General features: G+C 43.0%; 1 protein-coding gene across 19 annotated transcripts in view; it reads right to left on the bottom strand.

Moving 5' to 3' along the window:
• The window catches only part of TMEM241 (transmembrane protein 241), a 181,773-nt gene that overhangs the window by 149,033 nt on the left and 8,970 nt on the right, over positions 1 to 23,770 (bottom strand). For 16 of the 19 annotated variants that reach the window (XR_010151862.1, XR_010151861.1, XR_010151868.1 and 13 more), the window contains one exon: positions 16,147 to 16,224. The exons of 1 other annotated variant lie outside the window; for it this stretch is intronic. Coding sequence is in view for 7 of the 18 variants with exons in the window: in XM_063795563.1 (XP_063651633.1) it covers positions 16,147 to 16,224 (78 nt within the window). In the remaining 11 variants the exon portion in view is untranslated. Of the gene's footprint in view, positions 1 to 16,146; positions 16,225 to 19,510; positions 19,636 to 23,770 lie in introns of all 19 variants that reach the window. 2 more of the 19 variants (XR_010151869.1, XM_063795564.1) reach the window with 1 other exon arrangement.

Consider the following 23,770-nt stretch of genomic DNA (forward strand, 5'->3'; position numbering starts at 1 on the left):
ACCCTGGCTGGAGTGCAATGGCACAATCTCAGCTCACTGCACCCTCCGTCTCCCAGGTTCAAGTGATTCTCTTGCCTCAACCTCCCGAGTAGCTGGGGTTACAGGTGCCCACTACCACGCCTGGCTAATTTTTGTATTTTTTAGTAGAGATGGGGGTTTCACCATGTTGGTCAGGCTGATCTCAAACTCCCGACTTCAAGTGATCCACCTGCCTTGGCCTCCCAAAGTGCTGGGATTACAGGCATGAGCCACCACACCTGGCCAATTTCTGTTGTTTATAAGCCAGCTGGTCTATGCTATTTTGTTACAGAAGCCCAAATGAACTAAAACACGCGTTAACTCATTCATATTCATTAAGCACCCATTATATTCCAATATTCTAGTCAATGAAGACACAGCTCTTAATATGACAGACCAAGTCCAGTGGGAGAGGTAGGCAATAAGTAGACTGTAGTAGTCGTGGGAGGAGAGAGAGGGGTGTCGGGGAAGGAGAGAGAAAGCCTGTTGCAATGGCTGACAGCTCCATGTACACAATTTGAACTGCTGACACTTATTCCTGCTGCTCAGGAATAAGGATTTGGATCTCTGGCTTTACAGGTTCCACAACTGTTACTGTGCTGTCACAATCCAGTGGGGTCAGACCTTTCAATAGTTAGTCACCTCGTATGTGTAAAATCCATGACAGCTGAGATTTCCATACTTTTCCAGGTAGCATAGAGACAAGGTAAAGACATGAGCTACAAGTCTAGTGCTTCTTTGTGCTTTTGTCATCTCCTGAAATATTTTTTGAAGTCATTTCTTCAGGAAGAAATGAAGCTACAACTTTAAAATCCTAGTTAGTTCTGCTGTACCTAAGGATTATTTTGTAGGGAGATATAGCAACAAGTGATACAACTCATACCTGATTCTGGGCACTAGAGAGTATAACCTTATAACATTTACATGGTTATCCAAATCTTTTGAAATTATAATTAGTTTTCTTGCTCCCAAGGAACTGCCAGCAATTTGCAGATTAACTTTAGCCAATAGCTCTACGAGACAGAGAAACTTCACACATTTCCCTGGGCTGGGCTATGTTCTCAGTTCTAGTATAAGCCAGGTCATGGGGGGCAGGGGGTGGGAAGGATGTACAAGTCCAGGGCAAAGGGTTTCATACAGTGGAAAGAATGTGACCTTTGTGGTGTTAAAGCAGATAAGAAGGAGGCCATTAGCCTGATCCTGTGTCTGCACTAGGAGCTCTTAAGTAAGCAGACCACACCTAAACTTGGATGCATTTCTTATAAGTGACTGAAAAAGAAAAACCAAAACTGAGCATCAATCAATCACAGTCAACCAACCAACTGGTTAAAAATCAGGGACCTCCCACTGAACTATACCCAAAGAAAGCCAATGCCTAGCTATAGCCAGTTATGTAATAACTTTATTTCCACATTCAGCTACTTCAGCTATAAAAGCTCACAGCCAGGCTGCTACAGTAGAGTTCTCTAAGCCTCCTCTGGTTCTGAGTGCTGCCTGAGTCATGAATTGTTGTTTGATCAAATAATCTCTGTTAAATTTATTTTGTCTAAAGTTTTTCTTTTCTTTATTTATTTAGAGATAGGGTCTCGCTCTGTTGCTCAGGCTGGAGTGCAGTGTGCCATCACGGCTCACTGCAGCCCCAACCTCCCAGGCTCAAGTAATTCTCCCACCTCAGGCCTCCTAAGTAGCTGGGACTACAGGTGCACACCACCATGCCATGCTAATTACCTTATTTTATTTTTGTAGAGACAGTGTCTCCCTGTGTTTCTCAGGCTGGTCTTGAACTCCTAGCCTCAAACAACTCTCCCACCTCAGCCTCCCAAAGTGCTGAGATTACAGGCATGAGCCACTGTGGCCAGCCTAAAGTTTTTCTTTTAATGTGGTCAGGCAAAACTGGATCCATATCCATAGTTTGCAATGAGAACTCACTTTTTTCATTTATCAAATGGGGATAATAATGCTCAGAAGGATTCCAAGAAGATAAGAGAATGAATATACAGTATTTGGGAGCAGTGCATGGCACATTAAAAACAACAACAACCTCAATAAATGCTGCCCTTCTGGCTTTTCTATATATCACTACAAGGACAGAAACCATCAAGGAAGACTGATAGATCTGCCTACATAAAATGCAACAGCTAAAAACACCATAAAGAAAATCAACAGAAAATTAACAAACCAGGAAAAAACACTGGCAACATATGAAACAGGCTGGATTTTAGTATCCTTAATGTACGATAAATCAAAAAGAAAAAAAATCAGCTCTCCAAAAAAAAAGAGTCAGTGGACAAAAGCAGGTAATTCTGTCTGTCTGTCTCTTTCTTTCTATCTCACACACACACACACAAGAAATATAAATGGCCAACAAACATATGAAAAATGATCCAACTTTCCTAATAATAAAGGAACTTTAAATTAAATAATTTTGAATTAAAGATACATCATGCTTTGCCCAAGAAACTAGCAATTTTTAAAAGTTATATCCAATAGAGGGGATAATGAAACCAACACCTTCACACTGCTGTGAGATATAGACTGGTATCTTTCCGTAGGATATGTATGTACTACTTGGCTGCATTTATCAAAAGCCTCAATATGCGTACTTTTTGAGCCAGAAAATTCACTTCCATGACTTTATCCTTGGATATGAGTAAAGTTACCTACAATAAAGTTTTCATTTACAGGTGGAAATAAAACAGCATTCTGACCTCTTTGCTGGTCAGCAAATATGCCAAGCACCTCAGGGCTGGCTGCTGTTTCCTCTGCCAGGAACCCTCTCCCCACAAATCACCTGCATGGCCTGTTCTCCCACAGAATCAGATCTCTGCCTAGAAGTTATTTTATCTGTGAGTCCTTCTTACCCACTCTCTATAAAATAACCCCCTATCCACTGGCCTGAGACACACACACACACACACCCCTAACCTCTTACCTGGCTATATTCTCCACATGTACCACAACTGGACACACTATGCACTTACATTTTCATGTGTTTATTGTCTGTCTACCTCAACTAGAATGCCAGCTCCACAAGGGCAACAAACTTTGTTTTGCTCCCTGCACATCTCCAGCACCAAGAACAATGCCTGGCATATAGCAGACACTCAAATATTTGCAGAATGACTCTCCAGGCATTACTTTGGTATCTTAAAACATTTTTTTTGTCTTCTCTCTCTAGATTGTTACAAGGGGAAAACAACAGCAACAAAATCCAACCATGACCACAACTGACATTTCTTCTTTTTCTCCAGCCCTTTAGAGACTTTGCTCTGAACAGAATTGCTGGTGTTGACAGCTACTCGGTTTTCAAGAGCAGGGATAAGAACAAAAAATGCCTACATCCCACACCTGTCTCTCTGAAATGGCCCTAATGGGGAATCTAACAATTTCAAATTCAATAAACATTTATTAACAATCATGTTGTAACCTAGAACTGTGACAACAACAAACTAACTGCATTAAAAAACACACATATTTTCCTTCAACAGACATGAACTTAAACTTAGAATCTTGGAATAGAGGTAGTTATTGTGCTTTCTATATCTTATCTCTCTCTCTTTTTTTTTTTTTTTTTTAAAGTAGTACCTGCCTGGCACAGTGGCTCACAGTTTTAATCCCAACGCTTTGGAAGGCCAAGGCTGGTGGATCACCTGAGGTCAGGAGTTCCAGACCAGCCTGGCCAACATAGTGAAACCCTGTCTCTACTAAAAATACAAAAATTAGCCGGGCATGGTGGTGGGCACTTGTAATTCCTGCTACTCGGGAGACTGAGGCAGGAGAATTGCTTGAACCCAGGAGGCGGAGGTTGCAGTTAGCTGAGATTGTGCCACTGCACTCCAGCCTGGGCAACAAGAGTGAAACTCCATCTCAAAAAGGAAAAAAAAAGAAAAAAAGTAGTATCTATCTATACCATAAATTTTTGAAAATACAGATAATCAAGAAAAAGATTATAATTACAATGTCACTATCCACAGAAAACCACTGTTAATACCTTACTATATCTCCTTCCAATCAGTGTCTATATGCGCACAAATGAACACTCAACAAAAACGGGATGCTATTGTACATATTATTTACAACCTGCTTCACTTCACATCTTTCCATGTCAAAAAAGTCATCCCTAATTTATCAATAATTGAATACCAGCCCTACTGCTGGACATTTAAATTAATCCTACATTTTTACTATTCTAATACTGTATGGTTACCCTTAAATATACAGCTGCCCTCTGTATCTGTGGGCTCCACATCCATCGATTCAATCAATTACAGATCAAAAATATTAGGAAAAAGGCTAGGCAAGGTGGTTTACGCCCTGTAATCCCACCACTTTGGGAGGCCGAGGCAGAGGATCACCTGAAGTCAGGAGTTCAAGATCAGCCTGGCCAACATATAGTAAAACACCATCTCAACTAAAAAATGCAAAAATTAGCTGGGCATGGTGGCACATGCTTGTAGTCCCAGCTACTTGGGAAACTGAGGCAGGAGAATGGATTGAACCCAGGAGGTGGAGGCTGCAGTGAGCCGAGATCGCAGCATTGCACTCCAGCCTGGGTGACAGAGCAAGACTCCGTCTCTTAAAAAAAAAAAAAAAAAAAAAAAGGATGGTTGTATCTGTATTGAACATAGACAGACCTTTCTCTTGCCATTATTCTCTAAACAATGCATAACTACTACTGACGTAGCATTTACGTTGTAATCTAGAGATGATTTAACACATATGGGATGACATGTGTAGGTTATGTGCAAATACTGTGCTGTTTTATATCAGGAACTTAAGCACCTGGAAATGTTGTTATGAGAGGGAACCTAGAAGCAGTCCCCCACATATACCAAGGGTCAACTGTATTCTTGTCTCATATCATGGTGTTTTTGCAATATGTAGGATAAATTCCCTGAAGTGGAAATGCTATTAAAAGATATGTGCATTAGGCCGGGTGCGGTGACTCACGCCTATAATCCCAGCACTTTGGGAGGCCGAGGTGGGCGGATCATGAGGTCAGATCGAGACCATCCTGGCTAACAGAGTGAAACCCTATCTCTACTAAAAATACAAAAAATTAGCCGGGTGCAGTGGCGGGCGCCTGTAGTCCCAGCTACTCTGGGAGGCTGAGGCAGGAGAATGGCATGAACCCGGGAGGCAGAGCTTGCAGTGAGCCGAGATCGCGCTACTGCACTCCAGCCTGGGCAAAAGAGCGAGACTCTGTCTCAAAAAAAAAAAAAAAAAGGTGCATTAAAGTTTGTAACTGGGGGCTGGGGGCTGGACGTAGTGGCTCATGCCTGTAATCCCAGCACTTTGGGAGGCTGAGACGGGCAGATCACCTGAGGTCAGGAGTTCAAGACGAGCCTAGACAACATGGTGAAACCCCTAAAAATACAAAAAGTAGCCGGGCATCATGGCAGGCGCCTGTAGTGCCAGCTACTCGGGAGACTGAGGCACGATAATTGCTTGAACCTGAGAGGCAGAGGCTGCAATGGGCCAAGATCGCACCACTGCACTCCAGCCTGGGCGACACAAGTGAGACTCCATCTCAAAAACAAAAAGAAAAAAGTTCATAACTGGGTACCAAATCACCTTCCAGAGAGGTTGTAATGACCTGCCCTCCTTTACAGATCTAATGCTGTCTGATTCTAGGATAGCCAGAGGCCTGAACATTAGGAACAAACTAGGCACATGCAACTAATGCAACAATTCCCCACCTCTAATTCTTCAGCTGGTGCCATCTGGGCCTCCTGTGCTGGTTTATTCTTTCATTGTCCTGCTGGCCCACAAAGGAGGCAAGATGGAATTAAATCCTGAGATGGTCCTGGTGGGATCTCAGGTCCCTGTGGTGTTCGGGCCTCTAGGGAGCTACTGAGCTACAGAAGAAAGAAGGAAGGAAGGAAGGAAGGAAGGAGAGAAAGAGAAGGAAGGAAAGAAAGAGAGGGGAGGGGAGAGAAGGGAAGGGGAAGGGAAGAGAAGGGAAGGGAAAGGGAAGAGAAGGAAAGGGAAAGGGAAGAGAAGGGAAGGGAAAGGGAAGAGAAGGGAAGGGAAAGGGAAGAGAAGGGAAGGGAAAGGACAGAGAAGGGAAGGGAAAGGGAAGAGAAGGAAAGGGAAAGGGAAAGGGAAGAGAAGGAAAGGGAAAGAGAAGGGAAGGGAAAGGGAAGAGAAGGGAAGGGAAAGGGAAGAGAAGGGAGAGAAGGGAAGGCAGAGAGAAGGGAATGGAGAGAGAAAGAAGAAAGAAAGAAAAAGAAGGAGAGAAAGAAAGAAAGAAAGAAAAAGAAAGAAAGAAAGAAAGAAAGAAAAAGAAAGAAAGAAAGAAAGAAAGAAAGAAAGAAAGGTGTGTGCTGTAGGGTCTCCCAGCAACTCCTAGCCACAAAGACTGCAGACCTTACCATGTTGAAGGACTATTTGCCAAGGGGTCTAATTTGAAAACTGTGGTAACAGATGATCTTTCTTAACTATTTATAAGCACAAATATTGCATCTTGTTTGAATCATGGGCCTGTTTTTTGTTTCCACACACACTCTGTCATTCCTAAGAACCCTGATGAACAAAGCATTTTATAAGAAGCTAACAAAAATCTGTTGGCACGGTTTACAAAACTGTTGTTATTGAGATGAAGGCTAATTAAATTAAATTATTTGTTTTTCAAATAGAGCATGCATTATTGAGAGAACATCTGCTCCCTGAAAACAATTTGCAGTTTAGCTCTTCGTGGGTGCTGAAAAGGCTCCGGAAGCTGAATTTTTGAAAATTCTATGTTACACTGACACCTAGTGGACCAAAAAATAGTTTCCAAACATGAAAATAAGACAGCAAGAGGCCAGGCATGATGGCTTACGCCTGTAATCCTAGCATTTTGGGAGGCCGAGGCGGGAGGATCACTTGAGGTCAGGAGTTTGAGGTCAGCCTGGCCAACATGGTGAAATCCTGTCTCTACTAAAAATACGAAATTAGCCAGGCGTGGTGGCATGCGCCTGTAATCCCAGCTACTTGGGAGGCTGAGGCAGGAGGATCCCTTGAACCCAGGAGGTGGAGGTTGCAGAGCCAAGATCATGCCACTGCACTCCAGCCTGGGCAACAGAGCAAGACTCTGTCTCAAAAAACAAACAAACAAAAAGAAACCAAGGTTCATGTTGACTACTGGAATTGCCTAAAATACTAATACCTTACAAATGTAAAGTCAGTATTTTCTTTAAAGTTGGAAAGGATTTCTGCATATTACATCACTAATTATAGAAGACCCCTAGATTTCTTTTTCTTTTTCTCTTTTTTTGGTCCACTACTGGTGACTATGCTCGTCAGTCTTATTGCCCCCTTTCTCCCTTCTTCTCACTTTCCTTAGACTTTTCTCTTTCATTCTTCACTCTTCCTCCTGACTCAGAGAGGATCACATTCCCTTGATGAAGTCCAGCCCTAATATTTCTTGAACCCAAGAGTCCTGTGATGACAGTTTCTCACAGAGCATAATTTAGAGATGGAGTCAAAGAACTATGGCCCATAGACCAAATCCCACCTGCTGCCTGTTTCTGAAAATAGCATTTTATCGGCACACTGTCACACCCAACCATTTGTGTATTGTCTATTGCTATTTTTATGCTCTAACAGCAGAGCTGAGTAGCTGCAACAGAGATAGAAGAACCCACAAGGCTAACATATTTACTCCTGGCACATCTGTTGGCCCAATTTAGAATAAGGCAGTCTGAGTCCCAACCTCTGGACCTTACTAGCTGAGGTGCTCAAGGCTTCACACACTAGACAGTGCCCTGGGCTATACACAAAGGACCATGTGACCACTGGGTTTCCGTAAAGTTCTTTCTTTTTTTTTTTTTTTTAAAGAGATGGGGGTCTCACTATGTTGCCCAGGTTAGTCTCAAACTTCTGGGCTCAAGCAATCTTCCTGCCTCAGACTCCCAGAGTGTTGGGATTACAGGCGTGAGCCACCGTGCCCAGCCTCAAGCTCCATTTCTCAAGGCACTTTCATCACTGGTTCTTCCCAGCTCTCTGATCATGCAGAATCATCACTTCTTCCCACTTCATGTTTCATTTTTTTTCTGGTCCAAGATTCTCAACATGTAATCTAGTTTATGCTGAAATGGAAATCTTGTCATCTTCAGTAAGGTTCTGACAATCCCTAAAGCCCAATAAGAGCTTCAAAGAAACCAGTCTACAGCTCCCAACACCACAGTGTTTGAAAGGCCACTGCTCTCCTTCCCCACCAGGTGGTCAGGCTTTGACCCTGCCACAGTGTTAGGGGCTGTTACCCTGTACCCTCCACTGTAAGGGCAGTTGCCTCCTCCAGCACCACCTTATCTACCTCACACCTTCCTGGGAGGACCAAGGCTAGATGTGTCGCTGAGTGAGCCTCAGGAGATGGACTGCAGGAAAAGCACAGAACAGAGGCAATGTTAGTATTAAGAAATAGAGTTGGCCGGGCATGGTGGCTCACACCTGTAATCCCAGTACTTTGGGAGGCTGAGGTGGGTAGATCACCTGAGGTCAGGAGTTCGAGACCAGCCTGGCCAATACAGTGAAACCCTGTCTCTACTAAAAATACAAAAAAAAAAAAAAAAAAAAAATTAGCCAGGCATGGTGACGCACGCCTGTAGCCCCAGCTACTTGGGAGACTGAGGCAGGAGAAGTGCTTGAACCTGGGAGGTGGAGCTTGCAGTGAGCCAAGACCATCCCACTGCACTTCAGCCTGGGTGACAGAGGGAGGCTCCGCCTCAAAACAAAAAATTAAAAAAAAAAAAAGAGGGCTGGGCGCGGTGGCTCACGCCTGTAATCCCAGCACTTTGGGAGGCCGAGGCAGGTAGATCATGAGGTCAGGAGTTCCAGACCAGCCTGGCCAAGATGGTGAAACCCCATCTCTACTGAAAATACAAAAATTAGCCGGGCATGGTGGCAGGAGCCTGTAACCCCAGCTACCCGAGAGGCTGAGGCAGGAGAATCGCTTGAACAGGGCAGCAGAGGTTGCAGTGAGCTGAGATCAAGCCACTGCACTCCAGCCTGAGCAACAGAGTGAGACTCTGTCTCAAAAAGAAAGAAAAGAAAAAAAAGAAAAAGAAAAAGGAAAGGAGGAAGGAAGGAAGGAAGGAAAGAAGGAAGGAAGGAAGGAAGGCAGGCAGGAAGGGGAAAGAGAGAAAGAGAGAGAGAGTTGGGGCAGGGCGCGGTGGCTCATGCCTGTAATCCCAGCACTTTGGGAGGCCTAGGCGGGTGGATCACCGGAGGTCAGGAGTTCAAGACCAGCCTGACCAACATAGCGAAATCCCGTCTCTTCTAAAAGTAGAAAAATAAGCCAGGTGTGTTGGTGCCCGCCTGTAATCCCAGCTTCCCGGGGGGCTGAGGCAAGAGAGTCGCTTGAACCCCGGAGGCAGAGGTTGCAATGAGCCAAGATCACGCCACTGCACTCCAGCTTGGGTGACAGAGCGAGACTCCATCTCAAAAAAAAAAAAAAAAAATTTAAGTACAGCCAGACACAATGGCACACACCTGTAGTCCCAGCTACTTCAGAAACAGATGGGAGGATCACCTGAGCCCAGGAGTTTGACGCCATCATGGACAATATAGCAAGATCCTGTCTCTAAAATAAATAAATAAAATGTATGGCCAGGCATGGTGGCTCCTGCCTGTAATCCCAGCACTTTGAGAGGCCATCAGGAGGACTGCTTGAGGTCAGGAGTTTGAGACCTACCTGGGCAACATAGTGAGATGCTGTCTCTACAAAAATTTTAAAAATTAGCCAGCATGATGGCTCACACCTATAGTTTCAGCTACTCAGGAGGCTGAGGCAGGAGGATCTCTTAAGCCTAGGAGTTGCAGGCTACAGTAAGCCATGACTGCACCACTGTACTCAAGCCTGGGCAACAGAGCAAGACTCTGTCTCCAAATAAATAAATAAATAAATTTTTTAAAATAAATACAATCTGGACCCTAAATGATTGGTTAACTGTTCATTTCTTTATAAACAGTGCTAAGTTAATTTGGAGGTTTTATCAAAGATACTTGTTACGGTTCTCCAGCACAGACTCTTGATGAAAAATTAAGGGATGTGGGCTTCTGTTTCATCTCAGAAATTTCTGGTCACAAAGGTATTGTAGCATAAAATTTTTAACTAAGAATTTCTCATCTTTGAAAGCTTGAGAGTTCAAACTTTGCTCTCTTACTTATAACAGACGAAAAGTGGCAAGTAGGTTAAAAATTACTTTCAAAGTGTTTTTATTTAAACCTGTAGCCTGGCAATACAGGAATTATAGGACTGCATCTGAAGTCTCCAATGAAATTACACCTGAGCCTGCCTTCTGCAATGGTTCCAGAATCCAAAAAAGAATGCCATGGTCTCACGGTGCTAACAGATGTCCAGTCAGATAAAACGGGTCACAACGTTCTTTTAGAACCACTTTTTGCAAATACAGGAAGCCTTTAGCAAAGGATTTCAGCATCTGCTGGAAAAATTGCTTCAATGTTCTGCAATGGCTTGGCAACAGCAGTAACTGCCATGTATTGACAAGCTTGTGGCTGTACAACAGCGCTATCTGTCCCAAGACAGACTGTTCCAAGAGCGTCATCCAAGACTAGGTGGCAACAACCAGTCACCAGGCAAACACCTAGACAAGAGAATGACCCCATAAGGTTGCTATGTAGAGCCAATACTGGCAGGCACAGGAGATATGGCCTCTTTGCAATATAAGAAATGTGTTGGCCGGGCATGGTGGCTCATGCCTGTAATCCCAGCACTTTGGGAGGCCGAGGCAGGTGGATCACCTGAGGTCAGGAGTTCGAGACCAGCCTGACCAACACGGTGAAACCATATCTCCACTAAAAATACAAAAAAAATTAACTGGGCATGGTGGTAGGTGCCTGTAATCTCAGCTACTCAGGAGGCTAAGGCAGGAGAATTGCTTGAACCCGGGAGGCAGAGGTTGAAGTGAGCCGAGATCGTGCCATTGCCCTCCAGCTTGTGTGATAAGAGCAAAACAGGTTCTGAGGCTCATTTGACATTTGAGAGGGAATGGGGGCCTCTTTGAGCTCCAGGTTAGAAGGGCAATCTAAATGAGTTCTCCATGGCCTATGCTGCCCAGTCTTAACTTAGGACCCACTCTCCAGCCCCACCATTACAATCCCCACCCCACAGTAACCTCTGGGACTCCAAACTGTCTTCCTGATATTTCCATTTTTAGAAGAGCCAAACCTCTGTCATCTCTGCATTCATAGTTACTCAGTAAAGCTGGGCTTCACTTCCCTAATGACATAATCAGAAAACCAGGCCCAGGAGGAAACAGCAGCCACAGCAAATACAAACCCAGCCCAGCACACACGAAAGAACGTGGCTGCTGGATCCTTCTGCTAAACATCTGGTAACGCTCCTTTGCCAAGGGCCATGGCAACTGGAAATCCTGAGCTGTACCAGCTCAGGTACAAGATCTACCAAAAACCCAGATATGGGGATCCTGGACAAAAAGTTTCATGGAGCTGTGGGTGGCTGTGAATACACCTACAGGAGACAGTGGTGAAAAGACTTCTGTGGAGTTTAGCTAGGAGCTGAAAAGAAGATGTGATCACAGATATTCCGAGATACGTAGAACCTAGCAGCACACTGTCAAGTCCAAGGGACAAGTGTCTAGTGGGTCTCAAACTTCTACAGTCAAAGGACAGCGTCTTGCAGGGAAGCAATCTTGAGAATCTTTGGCCAGTTCTACTAGTCATTAGCTGCCCTTCAAAACATCAATTAGAAGGCTGGGCACAGTGGCTCATGCCTGTAACCCCAGCACTTTGGGAGGCTGAGAGGGGAGGACTGCTTGAGGTCAGGAGTTAGAGACCAGCCTGGGCAATATTGCAAACCCCCATCTCTACAGAAAATTAAACAATTAGCTGGGCATGGTAGTGCACACCTGTAGTCCCAGTCACTTGGGAAACTGAGGTGGGAGGATAGCTTGAGCCCAGAAGTTCAAGGCTGCAGTGAGCTAAGATTGAGCCACTGCACTCCAGCCTGGACGACAGAGCAAGACCTTGCCTCAAAAAAAAAAAAAAAAAAAAAAAATTAATAAAAGTATGGAGAATTCTATCAACAGATAAATGCATAAGCAAAATGTGATGAGTACATGTAGACATTGTTCAGCCTCCACAAGGAATGAAATTCTCATTCATGCTACAACATGCATGAAACTTGAAAACATTAATGCTAAGTAAAATAAGTCAGACACCAAAGAACAAATATTGTACAACTCAATTTATACAAGGTACCCAGAATAGGCAAATTCATAGACAAAGAAAGTAGAACAGGGGTTACTAGGAGCAAGTGGGAGGGGAGAATGGGAAGATATCATTTAATGGGTACAGAGTTTATGTTTGGAATGATGAAAAAGTTCTGGGCAAAAATAGTTATGATGATTGTACAATATTGTGACTATAATCAATGCCAACGAATTGTATACTTAAAAAATGGTTAAAATGGTAAATCTTATGTAATACATATTTTATTAATAACACAATAAACAAAAAAATTTTTCATGGGAAAAATGGCATTGCTTTTAAGAAAATATGAGTAAGGTAATTTTTTAAAGACTACTATTAATAAGTAAATAATTTACATCAGATATTATGTGATAATTAGAATCAGCAAGGAAGACTCATGCTGATCTGCACCAGTGGTTCCCAGGCTATAATGTGACAGCCAATTCCCTCATTCTGGCCCAAGCTCCTGCTTCTCCAAAGGAATACGTTTACCCATTTGGAGCCAGGGTCCTTCAGTATTTAAATATTGTAACTATCTCAGGCCTTGTGAATTCTGTATCCCTATTTGTTTAAATGAAGCCAAATTCTTACTGAACTATCCACCATAACAATGGAGTATTTAGTAAGACTTGTGCTTAGTATAACATATAAAATCCCAAAAGTATCTTTATTTCATCCAATTAAGGATACTATATCATGAAAATGCAAAACTGTGACTTAATAACTTCTCCTTTGGATTAGCTAAGCATACAGTGTGGAATATTCCTTCTGAATATGGATTATGATATAACATGGTCAGGTACATTAATGTAAACCTATGTTCCCAGGATCTCGCCTTCATAAAACTTCTTAATACTAGTTTTTTGCTCTCCAGTTTTAAATTTTCAGGAGAAGCCAAAATTATTATTTTTTTTCTTTTTTTTTTTTTGAGACAGGGTCTCACTCTGTCACCCAGGCTGGAGTGCAGTGGCGTGATCTCGGCTCACTGCAACCTCTGCCTCCCTGGCTCAAGCAATTCTCCTGCCTCAGCCTCCCAAGTAGCCATGCTGGGCTCATTTTTGTATTTTTAGTAGAGATAGGGCTTCACCATGTTGGCCAGGCTGGTCACCTCAAGTGATCTTCCTGCCTCGGCCTCCCTAAGTGCTGGGATTACAGGCATGAGCCACCACACCCGGTAGAGGAGCCAAAAGTATTAATATTATGCTGAACATATTCTCAAATCTTCTCCAGAGTGCCAAAGGAGTGACTTAAAAATTAAGCAGTTGGCCGGGTGCAGTGGCTCACGCCTGTAATCCCAGCACTTTGGGAGGCCAAAGAGGGTGGATCACAGAATCAGGAGATTGAGACCATCCTGGCTAACGTGGTTAAACCCCGTCTCTACTAAAAAATACAAAAAATTAGCCAGGCATGGTGGCACGCGCCTGTAGTCCCAGCTACTCGGGAGGCTGAGGCAGGAGAATGGCATGAACCCAGGAGGCAGAGCTTGCAGTGAGCTGAGATCGTGCCACTGCACTCCAGCCTGGGCGACAGAGCGAGACTCTGTCTCAAAAACCAAAAAAAAGGAAAAAAAAAATTAAGCAGTTAATCTGATTAATGGAGAAACTGGGCAGAGTCATCACAAGGTGAATGACAGCCTGCTCATTCAGCTGGGATGTTTACTTTATTCATATTAACCTTAGCTTAGTTTTCTTTTCACTTTGTGCATCATTTCAGGATAGGAAGGATGTTCTCAAAGAGTTAGGAGGATATCTAGGTGAGGCAGGAGTAGATAACCAGTTCAGATTATAGTTTTGGCTAGATAATGTCATGGTCTTTAAAATTTCTTTTTTTTCTTTTTTTTCTGAGACGGAGTTTCGCTCTTACAACCCAGGCTGGAGTGCAGTGGCGCAATCTTGGCTCACTGCAACTTCCGCCTCCTGGGTTCAAGCGATTCTCCTGCCTCAGCCTTTCAAGTAGCTGGGATTACAGGTATGTGCCACCACGCCCAGCTAATTGTGTATTTTTAGTAGAGACAGGGTTTCACCATATTGGTCAGGCTGGTCTCGAACTCCTGACCTCAAGTGATCCACCTGTCTTGGCCTCCCAAAGTGCTGGGATAACAGGCATGAGCACTGTGCCTGGCCTAAATTTCTTTTAAACATATTTAAAAGGCTGTTTTAATAGAATCATAACAACTAATGTAATGTGTGATCTGGACTGGACCTCGTACTAGAATTTTGGAGTGGAGGGCTACAAAGGATACCATCGAGATAACTGGCAAAATATGGTCTTTAAATGAGATAACAGTATTGTATCAATGTTAATATCTCCAGATTTTGATAATTTTACTGCAGTCCTCTAAGAAAATGTCCTTGCTCTTAGGAAATACACCCTAAAGAATTCAGAAGTAAAGAAAAGAGACATTTCCTGTTAAATCTACAACTTACTTTCAAAAAGTTCAGGGAAAAAAAGTTTATATATTTATATACGTATGTATGCATATACATATACACATATATACATGTACAGTACATCAAGACAAAATGATAGGGAAAGCATGGTAAAATAAGGGAATCGCCGGGCACAGTGGTTCATGTAATCCCAGCACTTTGGGAGGCCAAGGTGGATGGATCACCTGAGGTCGGGAGTTCAAGACCAGCCTGACCAACACGGAGAAACCCCGTCTCTACTAAAAATACAAAATTAGCCAGGCGTGGTGGCGCATGCCTGTAATCCCAGCTACTCAAGAGGCTGAGGCAGGAGAATTGCTTGAACCCAGGAAGCAGAGGTTGCAGTGAGCTGAGATTGCGCCATTGCACTCCAGCCTGGGCAACAAGAGCGAAACTCCATCTCAAAATAATAATAATAATAATAATAATAATAATAATGAAATCTGAGTAATGGGTAGGGGAGTTCATTGTATTATTCTAACTTTTCTATAGGTAGGAATTTTTTTTGAGGCAGGGTCTCTGCTGTGGCTCAGGCTAGAGTGCTGTGATGCAATCACAGCAAACTGCAGCCTTGACCTCCCAGGCTGAGGTGATCCTCCCACCTCAGTCTCCCAAGTAGCAGGAAACACAGGCATGCACCACACCTGGCTAATATTTTTCTTATTATTTTCGTAGAGGTGGGGTCTCCCTACGTTGTCCAGGCTGGTCTCAAACTCTTGGGTTCAAGTGATCTTCCCGCCTTGGTTTCCCAAAGTGCTGGGATTACAGGCATGAGCCACCATGCCCAGCCAGAAATAATTTAAAATAAGAAATTTACTAAAAAAAATTTTTAAGCTAATATAATTTCATTCATCATATCCTATGATCTAAAACAAAGCAAAATTAATTTGACATTATAAAATATATATCTCAATTAACTTTTTTCCCCACACTACATCAATGTATCAGTTAATACTATATTAGTGGCATTATTACCCAGGAAAATACTATTTGAATTTTATCTGAAAATAAAATCACTAAACCGCACGGTTAGAAGGGAACTAAGAGATCAAACAAATCAAACAAACCTCTGTTTTGGCTGGGCATGATGGCTCACGCCTATAATCCTAGCATTTTGGGAGGTCAAGGCAGGTGGATCACTTGAGGTCAGGAGTTCGAGACCAGCCTGGCCAACATGGTGAAACCCCGTCTCTACTAAAAATACAAAAATTAGCCAGGCATGGTGGTGTGCGCCTGTAATCCCAGCTACTCAGGAGGCTGAGGCATGAGAATTGCTTGAACCTGGGAAGCAGAGGTTGCAGCGAGCCAAGATCATGCCACTGCACCCTAGCCTGGGAGACAGAGTGAGACTCTGTCTCAAAAATAAATAAATAAGTAAATAAATAAACCTCTGTGTTTCCAGTGTAACACCATATGAAATTATATAATATCAAAAGCAAGCAGAGTGTGAATCATGCATGAGTCCAGCATAGAGAGGTTATACCTTGAACTGCTGTTGATCTCTACCCAGCCCAGTTTCCAGGACACATGAAGCAAAAGTCCACCAATGAGCGTCTGCCACCTGGAAAGGACAAGGGGCAATGTGAATTTCATAGAGTGCTACAGTCTCCAACACCATCCAGCCCCAGCAGATCTGCTGACTGACACAAAGAGACAAGTTCAACTCTATTTACTACTCTTTTCTCCTACTCTCTCCCAATTATCCCATTTCTCAGACCTTTCCTTCTCAATCTCTACTATTTCCTTGAGTCCAGCTGTCCAGCAAGTACTGACATTGACATTCTTCTCCTCTTTTTTTTTTTTTTTTTTTTTGAGACGGAGTTTCGCTCCGTTGCCCAGGCTGGAGTGCAATGTTGCAATCTCGGCTCACTGCAACCTCCGCATCCCAGGTTCAAGCGATTCTCCTGCCTCTGCCTCCTGAGTAGCTGGGATTACAGGCGCGTGCCACCATGCCTGGCTAATTTTTTGTATTTTTAGTAGAGACAGGGTTTTACCCTGTTAGCCGGGGTGGTCTCGATCTCCTGACCTCATGATACTCCTGCCTTGGCCTCCCAAAGTGCTGGCATTATAGGCTTGAGCCACCATGCCTGGCCTCTTCTCCTCTTATTCTAGACTTTTCCTGAACAGCCTCACTCATAGCCACTGCTTCTCCCACTGCCTCTACATTGATGATTCCCAAATCCCAGTTCTCACTTGGATACTGCCACAATATCTCCCACAAGCTCTCAACGATTATTATTATTGTTTTTATTCATAGATTTGGGGGTATATATGCTGGTTTGTTACATGGATATAGTGAGTAATGGTGAGGTTTGGGCTTCCAGTGTCCATCAACTGAATAGTATACCTTGTGCCCAATAGATACCGTTTCAACCCTCAGCCCCCTCCCATCCTCCCTACCAAGCTCCCAGTGATAACATGCCTAAATCATTACCCCGAACCTCTCCCTCAAATCATCCTCCCTATCCCCAATCAGCCAAACCAGAAACTTAGGTGGCATTCCACCTCACCTCTTTGGCCTTCACCTCCCTCGTCTAAGCACAATATCCTATTGATTTTATTTATCCCCATAACAGCATTCAAATCTGAAGTCTTCCCCACCAACCCTCCTGCCTCTGTCTCAATTCAGGCTCTCATCATCTCATGCCTGGCTCACAGCATTAGTCCCTTAACTGGTCCCCCTCTCTCCAAGGTTGCCCCCCATCCATTCTTTACTTTGCAGTCAAAGGGTTTGTCCTAAAATGCAAATTTAATTGAGCTACTCGCTTGTTTTAAAAACAGATGATTCTTCCTGGTGCCACAGGCAGCAACCCTCAGCCTCTTTTCTGCCAACAACACATTCGGGGTCATGAAGCTCACCTGAGACACACAGCCCCCAGCATGCACAGTGCAGGGGCAGCACAGGTCACAAACACCCCTCCCCCTCCCAATGCAGAAAGCACATCAGAATGCCAAATGAGTGAGAGGGACAGCTGCTTGCTCTGATTGCTTTTTTATTTTACTTGAGTCATTCATAAATGTCAAAACCCTGTTTTTCATGATAAATGACTTGAGACACCTCACCTCGGAAGTGACTATGACCACAACACACCCATGTGTTGTGACACTACAGTTGAGAACTCTGGCCTAAAGGACAAGTCACTTGGGTGTGACACATAAAGTCCTTTGGGACTTGCACCCGCCCCTCTCCACAGTCAGCTCCTGTCTGTCTGCTGTGTGCAGCCACATTCCAGCCACAGCAGATGGCCCACAGCCTTGGGAACATGCCAGGCCATGTCATACTTCTAGGAGTCTGGGTGTGCCATCCTCTTGCCCCATAATGTTCTTCCCATCTCTTTGTCTGTAGTGAACACCTGCTCAGCCTATAACACCCAGTTTGCACTTATCCTGTGTGAAGTTTCACTGACCCAGCCAAGCAGAACACACCAAATGTGGGTCCTGCCTTCAAACAGTTTGGTCTAGTACAGTGATTCTCAACCAGGCGATCTTCCCCTCCAGGGGGCATTTGGCAGTGTCTAGAGAAATGTTTGGTTGTTACAACCGGGGGAGAGGAGCGGAAGGTATGCCACTGGAATTTAGCCAGTAGAAGCCAGGGATGCTGCTAAACATCCTACAATGTACAGGGCAGTCCCCACTGCAAAGAATTATCCAACTCAAAATGTCAGTGGCTGGAATGTCATTCCAAGGTTGAGAAACCCCGGTCTAGTGAAAGTAAGGTAATTAATCAATAATTACAAGAAACTGTGTGAAGCCCTAAAAGGAAGTGTACCAGGTACTATAAGCCACTCTACTGAGGGCAACTAACCTAGTCTAGTGAGTGGGTAAGACTTCCTAGAGAAAATAAATTTGAGCAAAAACCCAAAGTGTGTTCAAAGCAGAAGACCCAGAAGGGACAAAGGCCCAGAAGTGAGAGCAACAATGGCTTGCTTCAAAGCTTCTTGGAGAAGTTCATTTGGTCTGGACCCCAGAACTGGAGCACTGGAGAGGGGGCCGCCAGGGCTGACCCTGGAGAGAAGGGGCTGATCCTGAAGGACCACGTCAATCATAAGGAGCTGGGACTTCAAACTGGGGACTCACTGAAGGGTTCCAGGCATGGGAGTGACACGTCGCATTTACATTTGGGGAAGCTCCCTCTCTTTACAAGGGAGGGAATGTTACTGAGAGAAGCAAGACTAGGGGTAAAGAAGTAAGTTAGGAGTTTTTATAGTAATTGGAGAGAGGACAGTGGCCCAGAAAGGGGCAAGATGGATGAAGAAAGTGGACAGATGCTGAAGATGTCTAGGAGGCCCTGGTGGCTAACTGGATGTTGAAGATGAAGGAGACAAAGGAAACAAGAATCACTCCCAGGTTCTGAGTTGTGCAGTTAAATGGAGGGTAACCATTCACTGCAGGTGAATTTAAGGAACAGATGGAATTTAAAAAGCAAGCTCCATGAGGGCAGGGATCTGTTTCCTTCACTGATGTACCCCAGGCATCTGCAGAATACGTTACTCTGCCCTACCAGACACCAAGCATTGTTCTAGGCACTTGGAATACTCCAGTGACAAAATGGGTAAGTCAAAATTCCTGCCTTTGTAGATCTTACATTCTATGGGGCAGGTGCATTCAGTCTGTCTCATCCAAGGACAGGGAAAAGAATGGCAATCCAAGCGTAGAGATTACCCTTTCCTATGCACATTCGCTAAGTCCCTCTACCTTTAGAGATGTGGAAAGACAACCAGAACCAAAAAAACGTTTGCTACTCTGTAAGAGAGAAACCAGTATCCCAGCTTTATTGACTAAAATACCCATAATCACAGAAGACACTTTAAAACTTTTGCTATGAGGCTGGGCACAGTGGCTCACACCTGTAATCCTGGGAGGATCGCTTGAGGCCGGGAGGATCGCTTGAGGCCAGGAGTTCAAAGCTGCAGAGAGCTATGGAGTACATGCCACTGTACTCCAGCCTGGGTGACAGAGAGGGAGCCTGCCTCTACAAAAACAAACAAACACGTTTGCTATGAAATATTAGGGAGGAGCTTGACAAAGTATTTTAAAGTTCACCTGAAATAACAAAGTGGTGATAATATAATAAACTTTTTTTAAAAGAAGAATGAGGGATGGCTTGCTCTACTACATATTTAAATGGTTTAATAATTAAAACAATTCAGCACTAGTCCCTTAACATCAAAATTGACAAATACTTACCCAAAAAGAGACCCTAGAAAAATGACTTTATTATTTTTTATCTTTTATTTTTGGGACAGTCTCGCACTGTTGCCCAGATTGGAGTGCAGTGGCATGATCTCAGTTCATTGCAACCTCCACTTCCTGGGTTCAAGCAATTTGCGTGTTTCAGCCTCCCAAGTAGCAGGGACTACAGGTGCTCACCATTACACCTGGCTAATTTTCGTATTTTTAGCAGAGACAGGGTTTCATCATGTTGGCCAAGATGGTCTCAAACTCCTGGCCTCAAGAGATCCTCCCACCTTGGCCTCCCAAAGTGCTGAGGTTACAGGTGTGAGCCACTGCGCCCAGCCAAAAAAATGACTTTATACAGATGCTCTTCAACTTAGAATGGGGTTATATCCCAACAAATTGATCATACATTGAAAATGTCATAACTGAAAGAGCATTGAATACATATAACCTACTGAACACCAGAGCTTGGCCTCGCCTACCACAAACATGTTCAGAACATTTATATCAGTGTGGCTGGCTGAGAGCTGCAGCTCACCACTTGCTGCTACTGCCCAGCATCAGGAGAGAGTATTGTATGGCATATCTGCCTGGGAAAGAGCAAAACTCAAAAGCTGAAGTATGGTTTCTACTGAAAGCATATTGCTTTCACACCATTGTACAGTCAAACAATTGTAAGTCCAACCGTCGTTAAGTTGGGACAGTCCGTATATGATATTAACAATCATATATAGGTTATTATACCTTTGGACATAAGGCCAAAGGAAGGATTATACAATAAATGAGGCTAGTATAAATTAGTTAACTACTGGGGAAGGGACAATTTCCTTACATTGCACCATACACTAAATTAAACTGACAACAATTCAAGCTTGAATAAAGCTTTAAGGAAATACAGGTGAATATCTAAATGATGATTATGCCTTTGGGCATAAGGCCAAAGGAAGGATTATAGAATAAATGAGGCCAGTATAAATTAGTTAACTACTGGGGAAGGGACAATTTCCTTACATTGCACCATACACTAAATTAAACTGACAAGGATTAAAACTTGAATAAAGCTTTAATGAAATATAGGTGAATATCTAAATGGTTTTATGATGGAGAAGAAAAAAACATAAAAGCAATGGAAGCAATCATGAAAGAAACAATCAATATATTTGACCACATAAAAAATATTTAAATAATCAAAATAATTATAAACAAATTAAAAGGCAAAGAACAAATTGCAAAAATTATTTCCAAAAACATGATGGACAACAGGTTGAGCTCCTTAAAATATAAAGAATTTATTAAATTCCTATACACCAATAACAGACAAACAGAGAGCCAAATCAGGAGTGAATTCCCATTCACAATTGCTTCAAAGAGAATAAAATACCTAGGAATCCAACTTACAAGGGATGTGAAGGACCTCTCCAAGGAGAACTACAAACCACTGCTCAACAAAATAGAAGAGAACACAAACAAATGGAAGAATATTCCATGCTCATGGATAGGAAGAATCAATATCGTGAAAATGGCCATACCGCCCAAGGTAATTTATAGATTCAATGCCATCCCCATCAAGCTACCAATGACTTTCTTCACAGAATTGGAAAAAACTACTTTAAAGTTCATATGGAACCAAAAAAGATCCCACATTGCCAAGACAATCCTAAGCAAAAAGAACAAAGCTGGAGGCATCATGCTACCTGACTTCAAACTATACTACAAGGCTACAGTAACCAAAACAGCATGCTACTGGTACCAAAACAGATACATAGACCAATGGAACAGAACAGAGCCCTCAGAAATAATACCACACATCTACAACTATCTGATCTTTGACAAACCTGACAAAAACAAGAAATGGGGAAGGGATTCCCTATTTAATAAATGGTGCTGGGAAAACTGGCTAGCCATATGGAGAAAGCTGAAACTGGATCCCTTCCTTACAACTTACACAAAAATTAATTCAAGATGGATTAAAGACTTAAATGTTAGACCTAAAACCATAGAAACCCAAGAAGAAAACCTAGGCAATACCATTCAGGACATAGGCATGGGCAAGGACTTCATGACTAAAACACCACAAGCAATGGCAACAAAAGCCAAAATTGACAAATGGGATCTGATTAAACTAAAGAGCTTCTGCACAGCAAAAGAACGTACCATTAGAGTGAACAGGCAACCTACAGAATGGGAGAAAATGTTTACAATCTACCCATCTGACAAAGGGCTAATATCCAGAATCTACAAAGAACTCAAACAAATTTACAAGAAAATATCAAACAACCCCATCAAAAAGTGGGCAAAGGATATGAACAGACACTTCTCAAAAGAAGACATTTATACAGCCAACAGACACATGAAAAAATGCTCATCATCACTGGCCATCAGAGAAACGCAAATCAAAACCACAATGAGATACCATCTCACACCAGTTAGAATGGCGATCATTAAAAGGTCAGGAAACAACAGGTGCTGGAGAGGATGTGGAGAAACAGGAATACTTTTACACTGTCAGTGGGACTGTAAACTAGTTCAACCATTGTGGAAGACAGTGTGGCGATTCCTCAAGGATCCAGAACTAGAAATACCATTTGACCCAGCCATCCCATTACTGGGTATATACCAAAAGGATTATAAATCACGCTGCTATAAAGACACATGCACACGTATGTTTATTGAGGCACTATTCACAATAGCAAAGACTTGGAACCAACCCAAATGTCCACCAATGATAGACTGGATTAAGAAAATGTGGCACATATACACCATGGAATACTATGCAGCCATAAAAAAGGATGAGTTCACGTCCTTTGTAGGGACATGGATGAAGCTGGAAACCATCATTCTGAGCAAACTATCGCAAAGACAGAAAACCAAACACCACACGTTCTCACTCATAGGTGGGAATTGAACAATGAGAACACTTGGGCACAGGGTGGGGAACATCACACACCCGGGCCTGCCATGGGTTGGGGGGAGAGGGGAGGGATAGCATTAGGAGATACACCTAATGTAAATGACGAGTTAATGGGCACAGCGCACCAACATGGCACATGTATACATATGTAACAAACCTGCACATTGTGCACATGTACCCCAGAACTTAAAGTATAATAATAATAAAAAAGAATGTATTAAATTAATAAGAAAAACACTAAAACCTCAATGAAAATAAATGGGTAAAAGGCACAACTAGACAATTCACTAAAAAAGAGATACAAGTGGATAATATGCATAAGAAAATTGTCCACCTTGATGAATAATCTAAAAAATTATATGACAAAACAACATATCTTTTGCTCATGAAATCAGCAAAGAGAATCACAGTTTGAGTACAATATTATAGAAACGTTCACATAGAGGCTGAGTGGCAATGTCAATTGGTAAAACATTTTTGGAAAAGAATATGTTAATATTCAAGGAGAATACTAAAGAAGTTCATGCACTTTAACCCAATTTATTAATTTTTATGTTTTTTAGACAGGATCTCACTTTGTCACCCAAGCTGGAGTACAGTGGCATGATTACAGCCCACTGCAGCCTCTAACTCTTAGGGTCCAACAATCCTCCTGTCTCAACCTCCTGAGTAGCTGAGACTACAGGTTCATGTCACCATGCCTAGCTAATTTTTTTTTTTTTTAAATTCAAGGGGTGCATGTGCAGATTTGCTACACAGGTACATTGTGTGATGCTGGTTTGGGCCTCTATTGATCCTGTCACCCAAACAGTGAACACAGTACCTAATAGGTAGTTTTTCAATCCTTACTTACCTCTCTCCCTAACTCTCCCCTTGGGGAATCCCCAGTGTCTACTATTCCATCTTTATGTCCATGTGTACCCAATGCTCAGCTGCCATTTATAAGTAAAAACATGCAGTATTTGGTTTTCTCTTTCTGTGTTAATTCACTTAGGATAATGACCTTCAGCTACATCCA

The sequence above is a fragment of the Pan troglodytes genome, chromosome 17 (genome assembly GCF_028858775.2).
Source record: "Pan troglodytes isolate AG18354 chromosome 17, NHGRI_mPanTro3-v2.0_pri, whole genome shotgun sequence".
In the NCBI taxonomy this organism is placed as follows: Eukaryota; Metazoa; Chordata; class Mammalia; order Primates; family Hominidae; genus Pan; species Pan troglodytes.